Source organism: Ambystoma mexicanum, chromosome 12 (genome assembly GCF_040938575.1).
Source record: "Ambystoma mexicanum isolate Mex_15411 chromosome 12, UKY_AmexF1_1, whole genome shotgun sequence".
Taxonomy (NCBI): domain Eukaryota; kingdom Metazoa; phylum Chordata; class Amphibia; order Caudata; family Ambystomatidae; genus Ambystoma; species Ambystoma mexicanum.
In genome coordinates, this window is record NC_090936.1 from 692,474,954 (window position 1) to 692,494,729 (window position 19,776).

The 19,776-nt window shown below is 48.8% G+C and overlaps 1 protein-coding gene across 2 annotated transcripts in view; it reads left to right on the plus strand.

Annotated features, from left to right (window-relative positions):
- Positions 1–19,776, plus strand: part of GTSE1 (G2 and S-phase expressed 1) — a 1,052,868-nt gene that overhangs the window by 526,575 nt on the left and 506,517 nt on the right. For both annotated transcript variants that reach the window (XM_069629229.1, XM_069629230.1), the window contains exon 7: positions 349–478. In XM_069629229.1, coding sequence (XP_069485330.1) covers positions 349–478 — 130 coding nt within the window. The remainder of the gene's footprint in view (positions 1–348; positions 479–19,776) is intronic.

Below are 19,776 nucleotides of genomic sequence, written 5' to 3' on the forward strand. Positions count from 1 at the left end.
CAAGAGAAGGGAGTCATTCTCATATTTATTTTGTTCTGATAGTGGTAGGGTTAGGACAGGGTAGTTTGGACAGCGGACAGATATTGTTTTGGACCTTCACTGACGAGTATCTTCGTTGCCAGGTAGGGAACATCTTTACTATAGTGAAAGTTGGGAGTTTTCAGATATAAGTTTAAGTGAGATGAAAAATCTGAAGTGTCCTTCTGACCCGCCACAGCATGGAATAATCTAAAGCACTATATCGTTTTTCAGATGGTAGATTTAATTTAGAAGATCTTTGAAAATATTCATTTAAAAACTAAGTCCTATATGGCTGCATGACAAGTAACATTTTGGTTTCATTTTCAGTTTGGTTTAAGAAAGCCACAGCCAAGGCTTTCTACTGCAGCAGTTCCAGTAAGAAAAAACACACATTCCTCTTCGTCTATGCACTCTGCCATGGACTCCAGTTTATTGATCTCTCCACAGGGTCGAAATGGTAAGCAATTTGTTTAATTTGACATTGAACATTCCGGTGGACTGTCCTGTTTAGATCTATACTGCTTCGGTGAAAAATAACTCACACTTTTGGATTCCAGCTTCATTTTTAACTTGTAACAAAGACTCTGATCCTCTGTCAAACCGCAGTACATGTGTGCATTTTTAGCATTTACCTCACTCTTCTCATGAATGTTGCCCACTCGAGATAAGTTGGAACTTTGTAACAATTCATTTGGAGCTTGGTTACATGCCTTTTTTGTTTAGCCTCTCTATAAGTAACCTAGGTTCTTCCTTGACTTTAGGCTTGCTTCATAGTTTATTGTGGAAGTCTGTGCCAACCTAAGCAATCTTAGTTTGGGACCGAGCAACTGATCGGGATCGCATGCTTTGCCAAGGGGGATTTCATTTTCCACAGAATGTTCTCTATAATGTAGCTAAATGCCTCGTGTCATTGATGACCCATGATTTCTACCCAAGCACACATTTTCTGACTTCACTTTGTATCTTTTTACCTACAGAGTCAGTCACAGGTATTTTGCTTCTGTTACACCATTAGTTCCTTCCGAAAGTCACCTGGCATGATTTGCTCTTTTTAAGTGTATAGTCTTGACCTATAAACAACCTCTCAGCTGCATTTCACTTGGTGGATCATGATGTGCTCTGTACCCACTTGGAAACCGCGGCCCACTTCTCCACACATGCCATTGCATGGATCAGGTCATTCCTAAGCGGCAGAACCATGAGGGTTTTCTCCACCTCCGCAGCGGCTGAGCCAGTACCTATCACATGTGGCGTCCCCCAGGGATCCTGTGTCTCTCCGACTATGTATAACATCTTCACTAAGCCCCTGTTCGATGATCTGGACCTTCTGGGTGTCACCTACACAAACTATGCAGATGACACTCAGATTCTCTTCTCACTTTCGGGGGATTATGAACAGGATTTGGCCTTGGTGAACAGAATATACCTCATCATCCAGGCATGGATGGCCCGACATGGTCTATGCCTGAATGATGACAAAACGGAACTCATACTGGGGAACACACAAAATATCAAAAGACTGAACAATGACTACTCATCATTTGTCATAGATAGCAACACCATTAATGTAGCGAAAGAAGTAAAAACACTAGGTTTTTACCTCGACTCTTGCCTCTCTCTAACAAAGCAGGTGAATGCGATGGCCTCTAGCACCGCTTACACCTGTAAGCTGATTAGAGCAGCTAAACCATATCTATCCACCGCCAGCTGCCTCACCCTATCAAGAGCCCTGGTATTATCCAAATTGGACTATTGCAATGCACTATACATAGGGTCCAATAAACACACACTGCAAAAAATCCAAACCCTGCAGAAAAACGCCCTTCGAGCCGCCCTAGGAATCCCAAGAAGAGAGCATATCTCAGATGTCAGAAGACAATCTAACTGGCTATCCACAGCTGACAAAATTAAACTCAAAACAGCATCATTGACTTTCAAAAGTATTAATGACCTAGCCCCCAAATACCTAACAGAAAGATTCAAAAGAAGAACTTCTAACAGACCTACCAGAGAAGCATACACCAACCAACTAGCTGTGCCCCCATTTAAGTTGAGCACAGCCGGAGGCACCAGCTTCCCTGTCAAAGCGGCCCAGCTATGGAACTCCCTCCCATCATCCCTAAGGTCTGACCAATCTTATCCACACTTCAGACTTAACTGCATTAAATGGCTCAAAGAAAACTACCTATAACTGACTAGATTAGGGCTACTCACATCTGACCCACCTTTTAATCTGCAGCTGAACGCATACCTCGTTCATCCCCCCCGCTTAACCTACCTTGCTCCTCGACATTCAATGTATACTGTGTACACACCCCTGTGTACAATCACCTGTGTACGTAACCATGTATATTGTCATCATTTACTGTCAATGCACACTGCAACCTTCCTGAAATGTGTAACTAACATGTAAGCTTAAAGTATTCTTGAACACGCGCCCGGATACCCCCCGGTCTGGTGCGCGCTATAAATAAATAAACAGGGAAACTTTTGAATGATACCTCCAATCTAGGGTACTTTGTCCTTTCTGTTACCACAGTCTATATTTAACACACAACAGAAATCGGAGAACAGCTTCTCTCAAGCTAGTTAATTACTAAGCCATCAATGTATAGTCCTTACACTCTTCTTAATTGTAAAGTATATCCTGTCCCTTCATGGTGCTACTGGCCCTAGAGAGCGCTGTGGCACTGACTATCTGGAAAAGATAGATGAAGAGATCTCACCATATTCTTTACTTATAGTGAAGTGACTTGCAGACAAAATATTATGAAAGGTAGTCTTTATCAAAACCCTAATTTGGACATAAAATAGTAAAAAAAATTGCAGATTAGGATTTCATATCCCCTATCTGCACACTGTGATCCATCGGACAGTTCACGTGGGACTAGGCGTCGCAACTTTGGACAGTTTATTTGCCCTCCGTGAAGTATGTCAGATTGTACCAGGTGTAATGTACTAAAACATTTAAGAATATAAATAACACTCCATGTTATACCCCCCCCCCACATGATCTCTCCCTTTGGAGTATACACAAGATTTGGTGTTTTTGAGAGAACGTAATTTACATGTAAAAACAATTGGAATGTCCACATCAGTGTTGACCTATGCCAGGTTTTCTTGGCTTTGCACAGTACCCTGCCTCCTGAGATGGAGGGGGCGTGGGGGAGCACTTGACTCAGTGAAAATAGTTCTTTGCGCTCCTTCCCTGCCAACTCCACTGTATTCTCTAGTGTTTTGATTTTGCTAGGTGCATAAGCTAACCAATTAGCTACAACAATGGTAGTTACAATCATATTTTATCGTAGCTTTTTGGAAGTATTTATTTCCTTGAGGCAATCATAGGTTACAATCGGTTGTGTTGGTGTATTCTGTCAATTTGAGCTATTAAGCAGTCCAACTTGACACATTTTTCCATAGTTGGTTATTCTTGATCATAGGGTCACAGTTTGCCTCTAAATTGACACCAGCCTTGTTGTGGAATAACCAACAGGGAGCCAACACCTATTTAAGTGCTCTTGAGAAAATCTTAAGCATCCTACTGGTTCGGAACAGCTACAATATGACACCTAGCCCTGGAGTCAGGGGATTTAACAAAAAAAGGGGTGTATCTAGTAAGTATATGTGCCTTATGAAAGCAGTCTACAGACTTGTGAATGGTATGTTCAGATTCGCTAACCGTCTGTTTTGGTAAGGGGAACTTCCATTTAAGTTCCTCTTCAGTTTAGACAGTAATAGCACAGCACCTGCCTGTGGTACTGCTCTGCAGCTTCCACTATTCCGAACAGATCAGTGGAGTTTTGTGGGTCAGAGCAGGACTGCAGTAGTATAAGATCATGGTCTGGTCTTGTCTCCTAGTGAAGAGTCGTTTCTAACATGGTGATCTAACAAGACTCAAAGTTGATCAACACATCATTTGAGCCAGATCAGTGCAGAGTTGTGAGGTTGCTACAGTTTCTGAAGGTTTGGCCAGGGGTGGTAATTGTCTGCAAGTGACTTTCTCCAAATGTGTGCAAACATATCATGTTTCAAGACATGACTGAAAACCTCTGGCGGGGGTAAACTAGGTCCAACAGTAAACTTTTTTTTTAGATGTTTTGCATTGCATAGGTTAGTAGTGTTTTTGTGGAGGCCAGGATTTTAAGGAGACTTAAAGAACCTTTAGCAAAACAGCAAGGCATTATGCACTGTGATTGGTCAGGGTGGTTTGGGCCATTGGCTACAGGGTTTGATCAGGTTTGGCCTTAAGTAGCCATCAGATACTCTGGCCAGACTAGGCCTTCCTTTTGTGTCCTCTAAGTTCCTTATACCTAAAGAAGTAATCTTCAATTGCCTTTTCTTTGCCCTTGCACAGCCAGCCTTATGCGCATTCTGGATGATTTACCTTGCAATGCAATTCACAAGTTATTGTGTTTTTTACTAGTGTTCATTTGCAGTCCTTGTGTCAGCTGAATACATTGGTTATTCTTTTTACCTTTTGGCTGCAAGCCTTGTCGTGAGCTACGTTATCAAGAACAATGGCAAGGTTTGTTGGCAGGTGGGCAAGCTAACATATGCTGGGGGTGACAAGGGTGGTAAAGATAATCGCTCACTCCAACTCCTTCTGGAGTCCTCAGAATATGCACATTTAGAAGACTGGAGTGCTGATACTTGAAAGTGCAGTTACTCTGGTGGCTCTTTCAGTGCAATGACATGATCAATGTAGTGTGGCTCAGGTCATATGTGCGCAAAGATTGTGATTCAGTAGGTGAATGTCTAGTGCAGTGAGCCACTGGAGGATGACACCAGACTATTGCTGCAGAGCATTCAACACAACCTTGATTTCCCTCAAGGAGGGGTTGGAGAATTACCTATACAAAGTTGTGATCAACACAAAGGGAGCTTCTCAAACTGTCAGAGCTAAGGAATAACTCAGTCGTGAAAGGATACCTTGGCTACATGCACCTAGTTCCTTGAGTCAATTTAATGGAGGCCTGCTCTGCCTCCATTAAAGCTGCAAAAATATTATACTACACCACTAAAATCGAGTCCTCATTATGCCAGCCCATGGCCCTTTTCTCAGTCAAGTCTCTCTCCTCTTCTGAGAAACTGACCCCTAATGTCACCCCTACCCAGGAGTTGTGCAATGCTTTATCGCAATATTTTATTATGAAGATGGAAACCATTCATATTTCTACGGCTGCAACTGGTGCCTCTCAACACTGACTCCACTCATTCTGTGGCTCAGTCTGGCTTTAGGCCTGGCAGAGGCACTGAGTGTGTACTGGTCGCTGTCAAGGATGACATAGCCAGGCTGGTGGACGCAGGTGGAGTGGGTGCCCTGATTTTGTTAGATCTGTCAGCGGCATTCAACAGTCGACCACCCCATTCTGCTATCACCCCTTGCCGAATTGGTACTATCTGGACAGGTACTGGCCTGGTTCATCTCATTCCTGGCGGATCGTACCCAGACCCCCTCTATGCCTCCCTTTCTTTCTGCTCCGTGTCACCTCCGTTGTGGAGTGCCACAAGGCTCCTCTATCACTGATTCTATTTAATATGTATATTCGGGCCTGTATGTGTCTTATCCGCTCCTTTGGGTGTCATGTGCTACTCGTATGCCAACTACACTCAGATTCTGATCCGATTGGCTCTTGATCGGACTGAGATGTCGTGCCTGCAAGGGAGAGTTGGGGGGGGGGGGGGGGGGTCAGGTGGCCGTGTAAGAGTGGATTAACCACAATTGGCTCAAATTGAACGGATACAAAGCTGAGGTGGTGGGCTGTCCCCCTGATTCTACACTTTGAATGTCCTCCTGGCCTTTTTCATTGGGTCCACTCCCCGTGCCGGTGGGCAAGGTGAAAATAATCTGGGTGTAATTCGATCTGTCATGATCTATGGACAAGCAAGTGACTGCGGTATGCCAAGCTGGCCACTTTCAGCTTAAATCTTAAAGTGCTTCCCATGATGCCTGCGCCCCCAATCCCTCCCCTGTCCGCCAGTGGTGGCAGCCATGGTGATATCCCGGCTAGATTATTACAACTCTTTATTTGGCTCAACCAAAGGGAATGATTCAACAGTTGCAATGATTGCAAAATGTAGCTGCGCTCGTGGCAACAGGCATGCCCTATGGAGCTCACATATCTCTAGTACGTCGAGCGCAGCTCTGGCTTCCAGTGACCCAGTGTATTTATTTTAAGGCATTGTACACAGTTCATTGCGCCCTCCCTGAGCAGGGTGCTGAATATCTCCAGGCAAAGTTTTCCCATTACTGTCCCAGCTGCAGACTGCTTTCTGTCTCGGCTGACCGGCTGGTGGTTCCAACCTACCAGCGGGTACGGATTGGAGGTCGAGCCTTTTCTATTGCAGCTGTGGTGTTGTGGAATTTACTCCCTCTGGCCATGAAGAAAATATCTAACTACTTAGCCTTTAGAAAGGCCGTAAAAACATACTTATTTTAGGTTGAGTTTGGGTTATAGCTGCGGCTCCTTCCCCCCTCAGCGCCAAGATGCCTTAGGGTTACCCTGCGCTCTAGAAATTGGCTTAACATAACGTAGTCCAGGCCTTGTAAAATCTACTTGACCACTCGTATATTTTTATGAAAGGTTGAGTACCATTTCTCTTGCAAGCGAGTACAAAGACATTCTGGAATGTTTGAAACTTTGATTTGACATTTACTGCAAACAAACGTTGCCGTATGAAAGCCATTGGAGCATTGCTGGTCTCTCGGTGGCAGCAGTGCACCAAACATGAAGCAGGCTTATGGCGACATGCACCATTTTACTGAAAGAACTAGTTACATTTTTGCCACCTGTTACATGGGTTGAGTGCATTTTTATTAGGTTGAGTAGGTAAACTAAGTTACAGGAACTTCAGTTCTACTAGGAATTTGAAGAATTTACAAAGCCTATTTTACACAATTAAGTGATTGCTGCATCCAGTAGAGTCCTGCAATCCAGTCTTAGGGTGGTTCCAAATGCCCCAGCTCATTTGTTTATTTGCCCATGGTTTAACACCCCAATGATATTCAGCACTGTTGGTCTCTGTAGTCTTGAGACACTTAATGGGGAAAGACGCCTTGCCCTAGGTGTTTAGACACTTGGAGACAGGCCTGTGTGCTTACCACACCCTTAGTCTAGGGATGTCTTGAGTAGAATTCTCTCGTGCATGGATTCTGGGGTCATTTTCAAGCAGTAGTCATTGTAGCTCCGCAATCTGGTCGTCTTCCTGGGCTTGAGCTACCTTCAAGCTAAAAAAAAAATCTCTGGGTCAAAGACTTTCTTTTATAAGTCACTAAAGCTGAAACAGTAATATAGTAGGACAAATAACAGAGGCCTGTAGAAAGATGGTTCCAGAGTGCGACTCTAAGGCCACAGAAGAAAGACTGTCTGGTTTGTGGCACACAGAAGCTATCCTGCACTTGGAGGACAAGACCAGTGACTAACCCTGGGTCAAAAGACCTGGGGAGAGTTTGGAGGCGGGGCACAGGGTGGTGGTGCTTGGTAATCAATGGCTGTGGAGGGAAATTGCTCATAAGCACAAGTGTATAGTTGAGTTGGTCGAGATTGGGTCTAGGTAATGTAAGGGTATCCACAGAGGAGTCTGACACAAGTGGCATGGTTTTAGTTATAGACTTATATTAAAGTGATTAAAGGAAAACAATACCTCACTGTCCAGACCATGGATGGGGTTTGTGTGGTATGCAGTGTTTATAACGAAACAAACAATGAGTGTTGTAGATATTTTCATTCTTTTATTTAAATGCACTATCCAACACGTTCCCCAAATATTTTAGGACTGGAGTTAGCATGTAAAATTACACCAGTCCTAAAATATGTTGGGGAGGGTGTTTGGTGCATTTAAATAAAATAATGAAAATACCGGTTTCCCTGCCTCAAAACTAATAATGGGGCTGTCGGAATGTCCTTCAAAAATGGCCATTGTCCTGTCAGAAACCTAATTCTAGCCCTTACACAGAATGCAGCTCAGCAGAAGGTTCCTTTGCCAGGAGAATGACTCCCTTCTCTTGGTGTACAGGGACGTCTCAAGCAGTGTTTGTTTGCAAAAAGTAACCAGGAAGAATGACTCCTTCCCTTGGTATCCAATCCTTAGGTTGTAGATATTATTCCAAATGTCCTGGGGTTTACTCTGACTTTCTCCAAGTCTCCACAATGTCCCAGGTTCTCTTTAGGTTTCTGGCGGTCTGGTGAGGAAGACTTTCTCGAAAGCTTGTAATACTAGTTTCGTGGTGCCAGACCCTTTTCTTGTGCTCAGTGGGCTTATTTCTGCCACTGAAGTGAGTGACCTGTCATCTCGGGTTTCATTTTGTGATGGTTAGGGGGTCTTGAACCCTTCCTTCGTGGTTAGTGGATTTATCTCTGGCACTGTAGTAAAGCGAGTCTCTTCTCAGGCTTCTATGCTCATGGTAGGGGTCTTCGACCCCTCCCTGGTAGTCTGTCGTCTTATCTCCACCACTGTGACGGAGGTCATCCTCTGCACTTCTTGGTTCGGGGTGTCTCTCTAGCAATAAGCTGGCGGAGGGTCAATAGCCTTCACCTGCACGCTGTATGCCACTGCGTCCTCTCTGCGTCTCCCGTGCCACCCCTTGCCTTAATCAGGGTTTTGTCATGTCATCTAGATTTTCAGGGACAGTGGATAGTCTGAGCGGCCTCTCTGGCATCTCGATGTGGTCCTGGGACAGTGTTTCCACAGACAGCTTTCTTCAACTCGCCCTACTTCTGTGCACGGGGTCCGCTTTTATGGGCCTACCGGTGAACATACTCTGCTGAGGTTCTCAGTTCTCCCTCTCCGGTCTCAGACTAGTTTGACGCTCCCGCATCAAGTGCGCTCCACACTTGCAGCCTATTGTGGCTGGCCTCGACAACGATCCTAGTCCATTGTCCATCTTTATACATTGTTGGCAGTGCTGTTGTAGCCTATGGTCTGAGTCCTTTTTTTTTTTTGCTGTTCCAATCCTTAGCCCGCTTAGGGCTACCTCGTACCAGTACTTGAATGATCAGTACTCATGTTTCTCGTCTCAGTACTTTTGCTTCCCAGAAGGTTTTCAACCTTGCAGCAGTACATGGATTTAGGTGTAAGATAAAGGCTGGAAGTAGAGGGCACTGAAGGATGTTGTGGTGGGATGTGATGTAGTGTGCTGTACCGCAGGTGGTTGTCCTTGTCCCCAGGAGGGGATGCCCCTCCCCTATGAGGTCCTCCTGCATTAAGCCACACCTAGGGGAGACTATTGGGTAACGGCTGCACCTCCCTAGCATCATGGAAAAGGGCTCCACCTGGGGAGGGGGAGTAATGACACCTAGTGAATCGTCACACTAAGCATCGATGGGATGGGTCTAGGGGTCAAAGTGATCTGTCCCGGGTGAAAATCATACCAGTACAATCCGATCCCAACAAAGGACTGCTTAAGATGGCCTACAATGAGAACATTGCAGCGGTGGAGAAGAGTGGGAACCAGCAAGTGGTTGTGAGGTGGCGCAGATGGAGACAAAGGATCAGCTAAGGCAGTAGGAGAATTCGCACGACAGCAGAGGTGAGGCTAGCAACAGAAGCCACAAAGTCGAGCCAGGCATATGAGTCTCTCATTCTAGGTCAATGACAATTATGAGGCTAGAAGGGCTTCTAGGGAAGCACGCAAAGAAATTGCTGAGTTTCCAGCACACAATGCTGGAGGCAATTGGAGCTTGCAGAAAGATACTTCTGTCATGGATAGGGCCTAGCCAGCATAGCAGTCACAATCCTCAGAAGCAACTCCTTTGTGACAGTCTTTCGTCTGTTTTAGCAAACACTCTTGAATGGCTCGGTTTCCTCTAGATATACACATGGGGCAGGCATCTAATGCTGCTCACCAATCTACAGCAGCGCACCATTCAAAATGTTGGTGTCCTTTCAACCCTGGATGGCCAGCCAAACTCCATACAATCTGCAAGAGCAACACAAATATGCATTAAGGTGTCTGGGAGACTATCACAGATGATCTCAGAACACATCAACCCTTGATGACATTTTTCAAGGGTTTTTCTCTGAATAGTCAATGGGCTTGCTGAGGGCCCCCTCTCTCTAATCTAGTGCAGGCTGCTGGTCACTGATATGTAACTCCTATCTGCAAAGCTTTCTATCGAACAGCGTTGGCCTGAAGGCAAATGCTTTATCTAAATTTTCCTCTGGGAACAATGTAGGTGGTCCCTGATGTGATGTAACGGAAGGGTTTGTGCATTCCTGACACCGAGGCGCCACTTGGTATTCTCCTTCCTCACTATGATGTTACTCTCCCTGTGTCTGTCGTTCTCCATTTCCTCCTCCCCTTAAACCTACTCCACTCATCTCTCCTCTCCCTGATACGTCGCCTCTAACACTTCAATGTACATCCACCCTCCAGTCTTGCTCAATACTTCTCTCCACATCTCCCAATGTGGTGATTCTTATGCATTATTCTGTACCTGCATACCCCTGTATATCTGTAACTGAGACCTATGGTCACCCACTTGTGTAATCACAAGTTCCTCTCATTCTGTAACAGCGCCTCTATGCCTTTTGGCTGCAAGTGCGATTAACAAATGCATATAAATAAGAGTGCAGTCCAACTGGTGTGGGACTACACAAGACGTATCTCCTTGGTATTAGACCCACATTTTAATATAGGCCTGTACTACACTAGTTGGTAGCGTGACTGGGCAGCCAGGCTTATCTTAAGGTAATGTGAGCTGTAGAGCTGTGCAATGAAAAAAGTAAATGCAGGTATCCCGGTAAACACGTACGCACTTAGTTATAATTACTTTTTTCTTTTACACATATATTCACTGCATTCTTTAAAAAGCAGTTATTAGCTGTGACATTAATCTCAAGTTAGGATTCAGTTCAAAAGTGAAAAATAAAGCATGTGAGCTTTCATATGCTGCACATGTTCCAGCACCCGTAGATGACAGCATTTGAGGTCAGTTTAACATTTATATAGGCAACACCTTTGCAATATTGAGTTTTTCAGGAAGGAAAGGTTGGGTTATATCAGAACAAACTGATGGTGATAAGATTCTCCCAGAGGGATGCAGGCAGTCACTAATCCCAGCATTAGTGTTCAACAAGACCTGTAAGTGAACAAGCACTGCCAAAGCAAACTGGTTCAGAAGGAGGACTTTAGGGAGCCAGGACAGCCAAAGTCAATGGGCAAAGTCAAGTTCTGATGCTCTTCTTTGAGTGTTCTCAAATAGTCCGTGTTTATAAAATAAACCCCATCAACTCCAGAGGAGTCACTTTTTGAAAGCACAAGCTGTAAGGCCAATGCAGGTAAGTCGAAGTGAACTTAGTGTAGGGTTAAATCGCACCAACGATGATGAAGCACCCCAAATGGCAAAAGGATAAAATACCCCAAGCCCCACAGTGCCTTGAAATTGAAGTGTTCAAGCTGGTTGCTGTTACGATGCAATGCAGTAGACCCATGTTCCTTGGTCGTGGTGACAAAGGGGAGAACGTCTGGCGGGCTCCTGCGGCAGCGCTCGAGATAGGCTTTGTGGTTTTGACGCCATTCAGCGCGAATGAAGAACAAAAAGATCAAGTTAGGATTTCCTTGATCCCTCGGTCCTGGGCTCTATGAGGAGACCCTGGATGCTGATTTCTTGCTTCGGTAAGGTCCTCTGGATGCCCACGAAGATCTGGACTTCAGAAGACCATGTACTCACAAGTGGTTGAGCACCCTTGGTATTGGGGTTCTGCAGCCTTCAAAAGTCACAGCAAGTCGAGGGTTGCGCCAAAATAGTTTGTCTTGTGGCTAGTTGTTGCTTGCCAGCCTAAGGGAGGAAGTCCTTTACAGGTCTTCACTGTCGATTCGACAACAGGGTCGGCACAGCTGCAGGACTTCACCGGGCACTTTGCGGTCCAGGAGGGTGCTGCTCTTCTCTCGTTTTACGCTTCGGATGTTGTCCTCCAGTGGCCAACTCTACTTCTAGTCCCAGTAGTTCACCCAAGAAAATGTAGTTAAACAAGGGGGCACAAAAGACGCTGTCACAATGCAAAAACAGATGCCTATGGAGTTTCAGACTCAATTAAACGGTAAGGAACATGGATAATCATAGTCAGATAAACACAAGTGAGAAAAAGGTCCCACTCGCTCAGGCGTAAAAACTAAAAGCCCTGAATCCAGCAAAAGAGCTGGGGGCCTCTGAGGTTAAAGGGAATTGGCACAGAAATTCTCCTAAACACAACTACTATCCCCTCCATACTACTGCTTGCCTCTCGCCATGCTGCTAACTCTCATTTTACTTCCCCAGTGACCGTTTCACTCAATCTTCCTTGCACGCACATTCAAACTCCACTTTCTCTCACTGACCAATACCTCAACTTACACATGCCCTCAGCAATTCTCCTCTGCTCGGTCCTTCCTCCTCCTGGTCTCTTGGTCCACCTTCTGCGCCCTCTCACCTGAATAACCCACACCTGCCTGCTACCTGTCCTCCCTTTTATCATTCCACTTCCCAGTCATTCGCGCTCTGCATGTTCCCCAGGCCAACTGCGGACTGTCCTTTCCTCCAGGAATGTTACTAGCGAGGGAACCTAGGAAATTGGTCTTAAGCACGGCCCCTTTCTCGCATGTAGGTCCAGTGGTCTCTGGCAATGTTGGCCCACAATGCTCAGTGCCAGGGTTTTCTAGCCAGTTCAAATGCCAGCGTCAAGGGTATTGCTCTGTGGTCCCCTCCCCGGTCATTGCAATGGTGGAGTGTGTAATAAATGCTGGCATTGTCCTGGTGAGGGATGTGTGGGGCTTTTTCTATTTGTTCATTTATCCTGTGAACTTTGTTTAGAGAAAGGTCCATTGATTCAATGTAAATTTGGCTAATGAATCTGTTAAAAAAAAAAAAATACTGATTCTAATTGTGTACTTTCTACTTCCTTTCCCTTATGCCATGCTTCTAGGCACTTTATTCTGTCTATGGGAAGTGGGTTTAAAGCTTTTCATTTGCACATTTGTTAAAAAAATCCACTTTTCTTCAGGCACCGGTCTTTTCTGAAAGATTGTAAGGATAAACAGTTCTCCAGCATGGGGTCTGGCATGGATTCACATGCTCATGAATATAAAAGGCTCATTCCCCGTCAGGCTGGGAATCCTCGGTAAAGAAAAAATCAGTATCAGTATCAGTTTCGTTTCTGATCTGTCTTTCGTAGTAGTAACCAATCGCTGATCTCTGCGTCATACTGACCACAGCCAATGACTGCCCTCTACCTAAGCCCCGCATCTGGCAGCCATCTTCAGATTTTTACCGCACGTTCAAGTGTTGGGAGTCCTCGTGCTTGGCTCTCGAGCTTTTACTGCGCGTTTCGCGCTTTCAGGTGAATTTTCACATTTTTTCGGTTAATCGAGCCTCAAGCTCCACCGTTTCTACTCCTGTTAACGGCTACCCGTTGCGGGATTTTCCTACGCCCCTCAAGGGTGAAGATTCCGGCGAATCAACTTCTTGGAGGATTCCAGAAGATTCGCGGCCTACTTCGAGATGGCCCTGGATGCAAGTTTGTCGCCCGGACCCAAGCTGTTTCGCAGCTGCCCTGGATGCGGGCTGCAGAATGTTTAAGGAAGACGAACATTCGCGATGCCTCTGCTGTCTTCATGGGGACAAGACTCATGTAGAGAAGTTCTGCCAGTTCTGCAAGAACTTGTCGGAGCGGACCATGAGGGACCGCCGATCCCGTCTCGCCAGCTGGTTGGAGAAGGGCTCAACGGGTGAGAAGAAGAAAGGGTCAGAGCGGGCTTCTAAGTCCTGTGCGGGCGCCCCGGCGACGGGGGCCCAACACCAGGCCAAGCGCCGCGAGTCTGCTGGCTCTGGGAGCGCTGAAAGGTCGGACTCTTCGGTCGCCAGGCAGGGCGCACCTTCCCCGGCACCGTCAACCACGAGCCAGCGCTCCGGTTCGGGGAAGAGGAAGTCCGAGACCCCGGGTAATCTCAGAATAGGGGGAGCAAGGCGTCGCCCCTCCCCCGAAGAAGGCCCGGGACGCACCTAAGGTGGTGAAATCCCCTACCCAGCAGGCAAAGGCCTCTATCGAGACGATCGCGGCGACTCTGGCCAAGCCGGCAGAGACCCCGCCAGCGGAGACTGCCTCCGGGACTAGAGTTTCCCTGCCGCCAAGGAGGGAATCCTCTTTTCAGCCCATCGTCGTGGCCGCCATGATGGAAGAAGCGAGGGGGGGGCACGGTAGCCTCCTCGAGCTCGGAGTCAGCCTCGGAGTAGGAACTGACCGAGGCCGTGAGGAACCTCGAAGTCCAATTCGAGAAGGTTCGATCCCGTAAGGAAGATCCTCGGGAGATAACCGAGGAAGACGACGATGGCGAGGAAGAGCAGCCTTCCCTTCCGGTACAGCCGGAACCTAGGCCTCAGGATGGCTCGGTGGCCATTTTGTCTGCGATCCAGTCCTTATGCTCTGAGATAGGGACGAGATTCCCACGGCCCAGGCCGGAGGACCCGCAACCTGGTCCTTCGGGAAGTCCTCAGAACAAACGACGGAGGACCCAACCCTCTCCTCCGCTCGCCCCCATAAGGCCTACAGTTCCCTCCTCATCCTCCCACGAGTCGGGAGATGACGGTGCGTTGGGCTCGACGATGGGTTCTGAGGGCGACGGCGACTGAACGGGTCTCCAGTCTCCCGGGCCTCGCCACCCGACGAGATTGGCTCATTCCACGCCATGATCGCCAGGGCGTCTGAATTGTTCCAGCTCTGCCCGGAGGAGCAGAAAAAGGAAGGTTTCCTCTATCAGCGCTGGGAGGCCAAGAGGAAGACTGTCATCGCGGTGCCTCTAATCGATGACATCTGGGAGGAGGGCCTGTCGGTTCTCAAAAACCCCTCCAGGGCACCAGCCAAATGGGACCGGTACAAGAAGTAGTACCGGGTCCCCGAAACCGCTCCCCTGTGCCTCAGGGCCCAGCCAATGCCAGACTCTGTCGTCTCGGCGAAGAAGAAAGCGGCGGGGTCAGGAGCCTCTATGTCGAATTCCCCGCCGGACGACGAGGGAAGGAAGTTGGATGCCATGGGGCGGCGGGTCATTTCGTCGGCGGCGACGACGGTCAAAGCTGCCAACGCCCTGGCGATCGTGGCCCGTTACGACAGGGAGCTCTGGTTTAAGCTGGCCCCCATATTGGACTTCCTGCCGGACGACAAGAGGTCCGAGGCCCTGGAAATACTGCAAGAGGGCGAGGTGGCGTGGGACCACGCCATAACGGTGGCAACCGATATTGCTGATACCGGGTTCCGCTTGCTGGGCAACGGTGTTTGCCTACGACGACAGTGTTGGCTCCGGGCGACCGACTTCCGTCAGGACGTCCAGACCAGGGTGTTGGACATGCCGTTCGACGGCAGCAACTTGTTCGGGAAGGCGGTGGACGAATCCCTCTAAGCCATAAAAACGGACACGGAGACGGCCCGCGCCCTAGGAGCCCTTCAGCAACGACGGCCCTTTCGGAGCTCCGGAGGCAGACAGGGTGCCTCCAAGGGATCCAGCAGTGGCCGTCGTCATACCGCCAGGTGGCACGCTCCTCGTCTCAGGAGGCCTACAGGGGTTGTGGCAAGCAGGGAGCGCCTCGCCGCCGTCGGCAAGGTGGCCAGGGCGGCAAGGCCACCACCTCCAAGCAGGACTGAACCGTCCTTGGTCTCGGGCCCCCACCGAAGCACCCAGGTGGGAGGCCGGCTGACGAATTTCGTCGGCGTGTGGAAGTCCATCTCCACCGACCGTTGGGTGCTGGATACCCTGGCAAGAGGACACTCTATCAAATTCCTGAAGAAGTGCCCTCACGTTCCACCTGTGGCCAGGAAGGAAAATCACGTCCCGCAACTGCTGTTGGAAGTACGGGCGATGCTCAGGAAAGGCGCCATCTAGCTTGTCCCGAAGAGGCTCCGGGGTGTACTCAAGGTACTTCCTCGTCAGGAAGAAGACGGGCGGCTGGCGCCCCATCCTGGACCTTTGTTGTTTGAACAAATACATCAGATCACAAAGGTTCAGGATAGTCACCCTCCAGCACGTACTGGGACAGCTGGAGGAAGGCGACTTTCTATAGTCGTTGGACCTGGAGGATGCATACTTCCATGTTCCCATCCTCAAGTCACCGAATGTTCCTCAGGTTCGTCGTCCAGGGACGCCACTACCAATTCAGAGCACTGCCGTTCGGATTGAAGTCGGCCCCCAGGGTCTTTACCAAGTGCCTAGCACCAGTGGCGGCGCGGCTGCGCCTGCAGGGGATTCACGTCTACCCCTACCTGGACGACTGGCTCATCCGCTCAAGGACGAGGGAACTCGCCGTCGAACACACCGCGAGGACCGTCCAGCTACTCGCAGACCTGGGATTCGCCATAAACTACCCAAAGTCCCACCTGGTGCCGTCGCAGGTGGCCCTGTTTCTGGGAGCGAAGCTCGATACAGTAAGGCGCCTGGCGGGCCCGTCGGAAGAACGGACGAAGACCATTGTAGGCAAAGTGCAGCGCCTGCTAGCCACGGATGTGGCCAGGGTGAGGTCCATCCAGTCCCTCCTGGGGATGATGTCCTCTTGCATCTACCTGGTGCGCCTCTGCAGACTACGGATGTGCCCTCTTCAAGAATTTCTCGACGCCCGTTGGATGCAGGCGACGGGCACCTTCGAAGACAGGGTCCCCCTCAACGAGGTAATCCGGCGGGCGATTCAGTGGTGGGGAGTTCGAGCGCACCTCACAGCGGGCAAGGACTTTCAAACGCCGGCGTACCAGGAGACGGTGACGACGGACGCCTCCCTGGAAGGTTGGGGCGCCCACACCGGAGATCTCCACGCAAGAGGCCTCTTGCTCCCGGAGGAGAGGCTCCTGCACATCAACGTCCTGGAACTCCGAGCCGTGTTCTGGGCTCTCAAATCGTTCCTCCCGTCGCTCAAGGGCAAGGTGGTGCGGATCTTCACGGACAACACCACGATAATGTTTTAAATACGGAAGCAGGGAGGCACCAGATCCCCAGCCCTATCCAAGGAGGCACAGGATCTGTGGCACTGGGCGGTCGCCCAGGGGATGTTCCTGGTTCCCTTCCACCTGGCAGGAGAAAGCAACACCATCACCGACTCGCTCAGCAGGGAGCTGCGTGCGTGTCACAAGTGGGAACTGCGCCAGGATCAGGTGGATCAACTCTTCCGACGATGGGGCAAACCCCAAATCGACCTGTTCGCAACAGCGACAAACTCGAAGTGCAAGAGGTTCGCCAGCAGGTCTCCCCAGCCGAGAAGCATGGGCGATGCGTTCTCGTTCCCCTGGGACGGCCTATACCTGTATGCGTTCCCTCCGTTGCCGTTGCTGCTTCGACTCATCAGCCAGCTCAAGAGGTCCCGGTGCAGGATGATCCTCGTCGCACCGGCGTGGCCGAGGCAGATCTGGTTCCCGGACCTTCTGGACTTGTCAACGTCCCCTCCCATCAAGCTGTCGGCGGACGCGGACCTTCTCTCCAGAGAAGGAGGCGCCATCTTCCACCATGACCCGGCGTCGCTGAACCTGCAGGCTTGGCTCCTGCAGCGCTAGAGTTTGGAGGCTACGATATACGGGCCGATTGCAGAGAGGTTCTTGCAAAGGCCAGGGCGTCCTCGACTCTCAAATGCTACGGTCATGAGTGGAAGAGGTTCTCTATCTGGTGCCGAGCACAGAAGATCAACCCCCTACGGATTACGGCCCCCTCAAGTGCTGCCGTACCTGCTATCTCTGGCAAAGGCTGGGCTAGCCCATGCCTCCATTAAGATTCATCTGGCGGCGATCTCCAGATATACCAGAACCACAGGACGGACGTCCCTGTGGTCCCATCGACTGGTAAAAGAGTTTATGAAAGGACTGTTCCGGTCGTTCCTGACGGTGAAGGCCCCGGCCCCTGCGTGGGAACTTAAATGGTGCTGACCAGGCTCATGGGGCCCCCATTCGAGCCGATGCACTCTGCACCGATTAAGTTAATGTCGTGGAAGACTGCATTCCTGGTGGCCATTACCTCTGCACGAGTGGGAGAGATCCAGGCCCTATCCTGCAAAGCACCGTACTTGACTTTCCATGCCTCGAGGGTGGTGCTTAGGACGCACCCCTCCTTTATGCCCAAGGTGCCGTCGGACTTCCATGTTAACGAGCCCTTGGTGTTACCTGTTTTCTTCCCGTTTCCTTCATCGCCGGCCGAGAGGACTTTGCACTCGCTGGATGTGGCTAGAGCGCTGAAGTTCTACGTGGACCGCACAAAGAGTTTCCTGAGGACATCACAGCTGTTCGTGAACTTTGGACCTGTGAATCAAGGGAAGGCTCTCTCGAAGTCTTCTATCTCCAGATGGCTCTCCGGCTGCATCATGCACTGCCACCGGTTGGCTAACCGACCGCTGCCAGGCCGTCCGAGAGCCCATTCGGCCAGAGCGATCGCTGCTACTACGGCGTTCTTATCTGGTGTGCCCCTGCTGGACATTTGCAGGGCTGCTACGTGGAGGTCGACGCACACCTTCACGAGATTCTACTGCGTCGATCGGGATTCCAGGGAGGAGTCCAGGGTCGGCCAAGCAGTGCTACGCAACCTGTTCGCTTAAGGTGAGCCTGGTGAGGAGGTAAGATGCTTAATGTTGAGTTTTTTGTATTGCTTAATGTTAAGCCTTTTGCCACCCCCCGTGGTTGTGCATGTGTGTACTGCTATTTATTCTTATATTCATGAGCATGTGAATCCATGCCGGACCCCATGCTGGAGAAGGAACAAGTTACTTACCTGTAACTGTTGTTCTCCAGCATGGGTCTGGCATGGATTCACATGCGAACCCTCCCGCCTACCCCTCTGCGGCTCTTCACTTGGTCATACTGCCTCTTCACGTGCTACCAAATCTGAAGATGGCTGCCAGAGGCGGGGCTTAGGTAGAGGGCAGTCATTGGCTGTGGTCAGTATGATGCAGAGATCAGTTACTACTACAAAAGACAGATCAGAAACGAAACTGATACTGATTTTTTCTTTACCGAGGATTCCCAGCCTGACGGGGAATGAGCCTTTTATATTCATGAGCATGTGAATCCATGCCAGACCCATGCTGGAGAACAACAGTTACAGGTAAGTAACTTGTTCCTTTCTGTATATGTATTAAAAACGGTTTTTCATGTGTTCTACCATCACAGTAAAACAGATCCAGAATGATGCATCGTTATTCAATAAAGATTTCAACCTTTTAATCAATCATTCTCCAAGTATTAGCTTTCTGATATGTCAAATAACAGTTTGCATTTTCACTGCAAATTACTTCTATTAATTTTCAAATAAATCTTTCTGCTTGTTGCATATAATTTGATAAAGGGTGAAATTGCTAAATGCGGTGTTCAACTGACATGTGGCCAAAAAAAAACTTCTCCAAAAAACTGATTTCTGAAACAATGTTTAGACCCAATTCAGCTGACGAGTTTAACCTGAATCCATGTTGCTAAAAAAAACACCTCCATTTAATTCTCTGCACCGATTCCCTGTACAGGATACCCAAATACCTGTCTCTTTGAACTCATTCTGTGTACTGTGTAATCTAATTCAAATTGCATGACACAAACTCAACAGATTTCATTTGCAGAATACCCAAATAAAAATGGCAAATGCTTTTTTTGTCTGTTTGGAAAATATTAATTGGAAAATAATTGCTCCCATTTTATTGGGGGCAGCATCACATTAGCTAGCATGCTAGGAATCTGCCTTCTGCTTCAATCTTCTGCACGGCTTTTCGAATGGATTGTGTCCTCCCACGTATTCCTCATCTTAGATATATCCTTACCTTCAGCTTTGCTGCT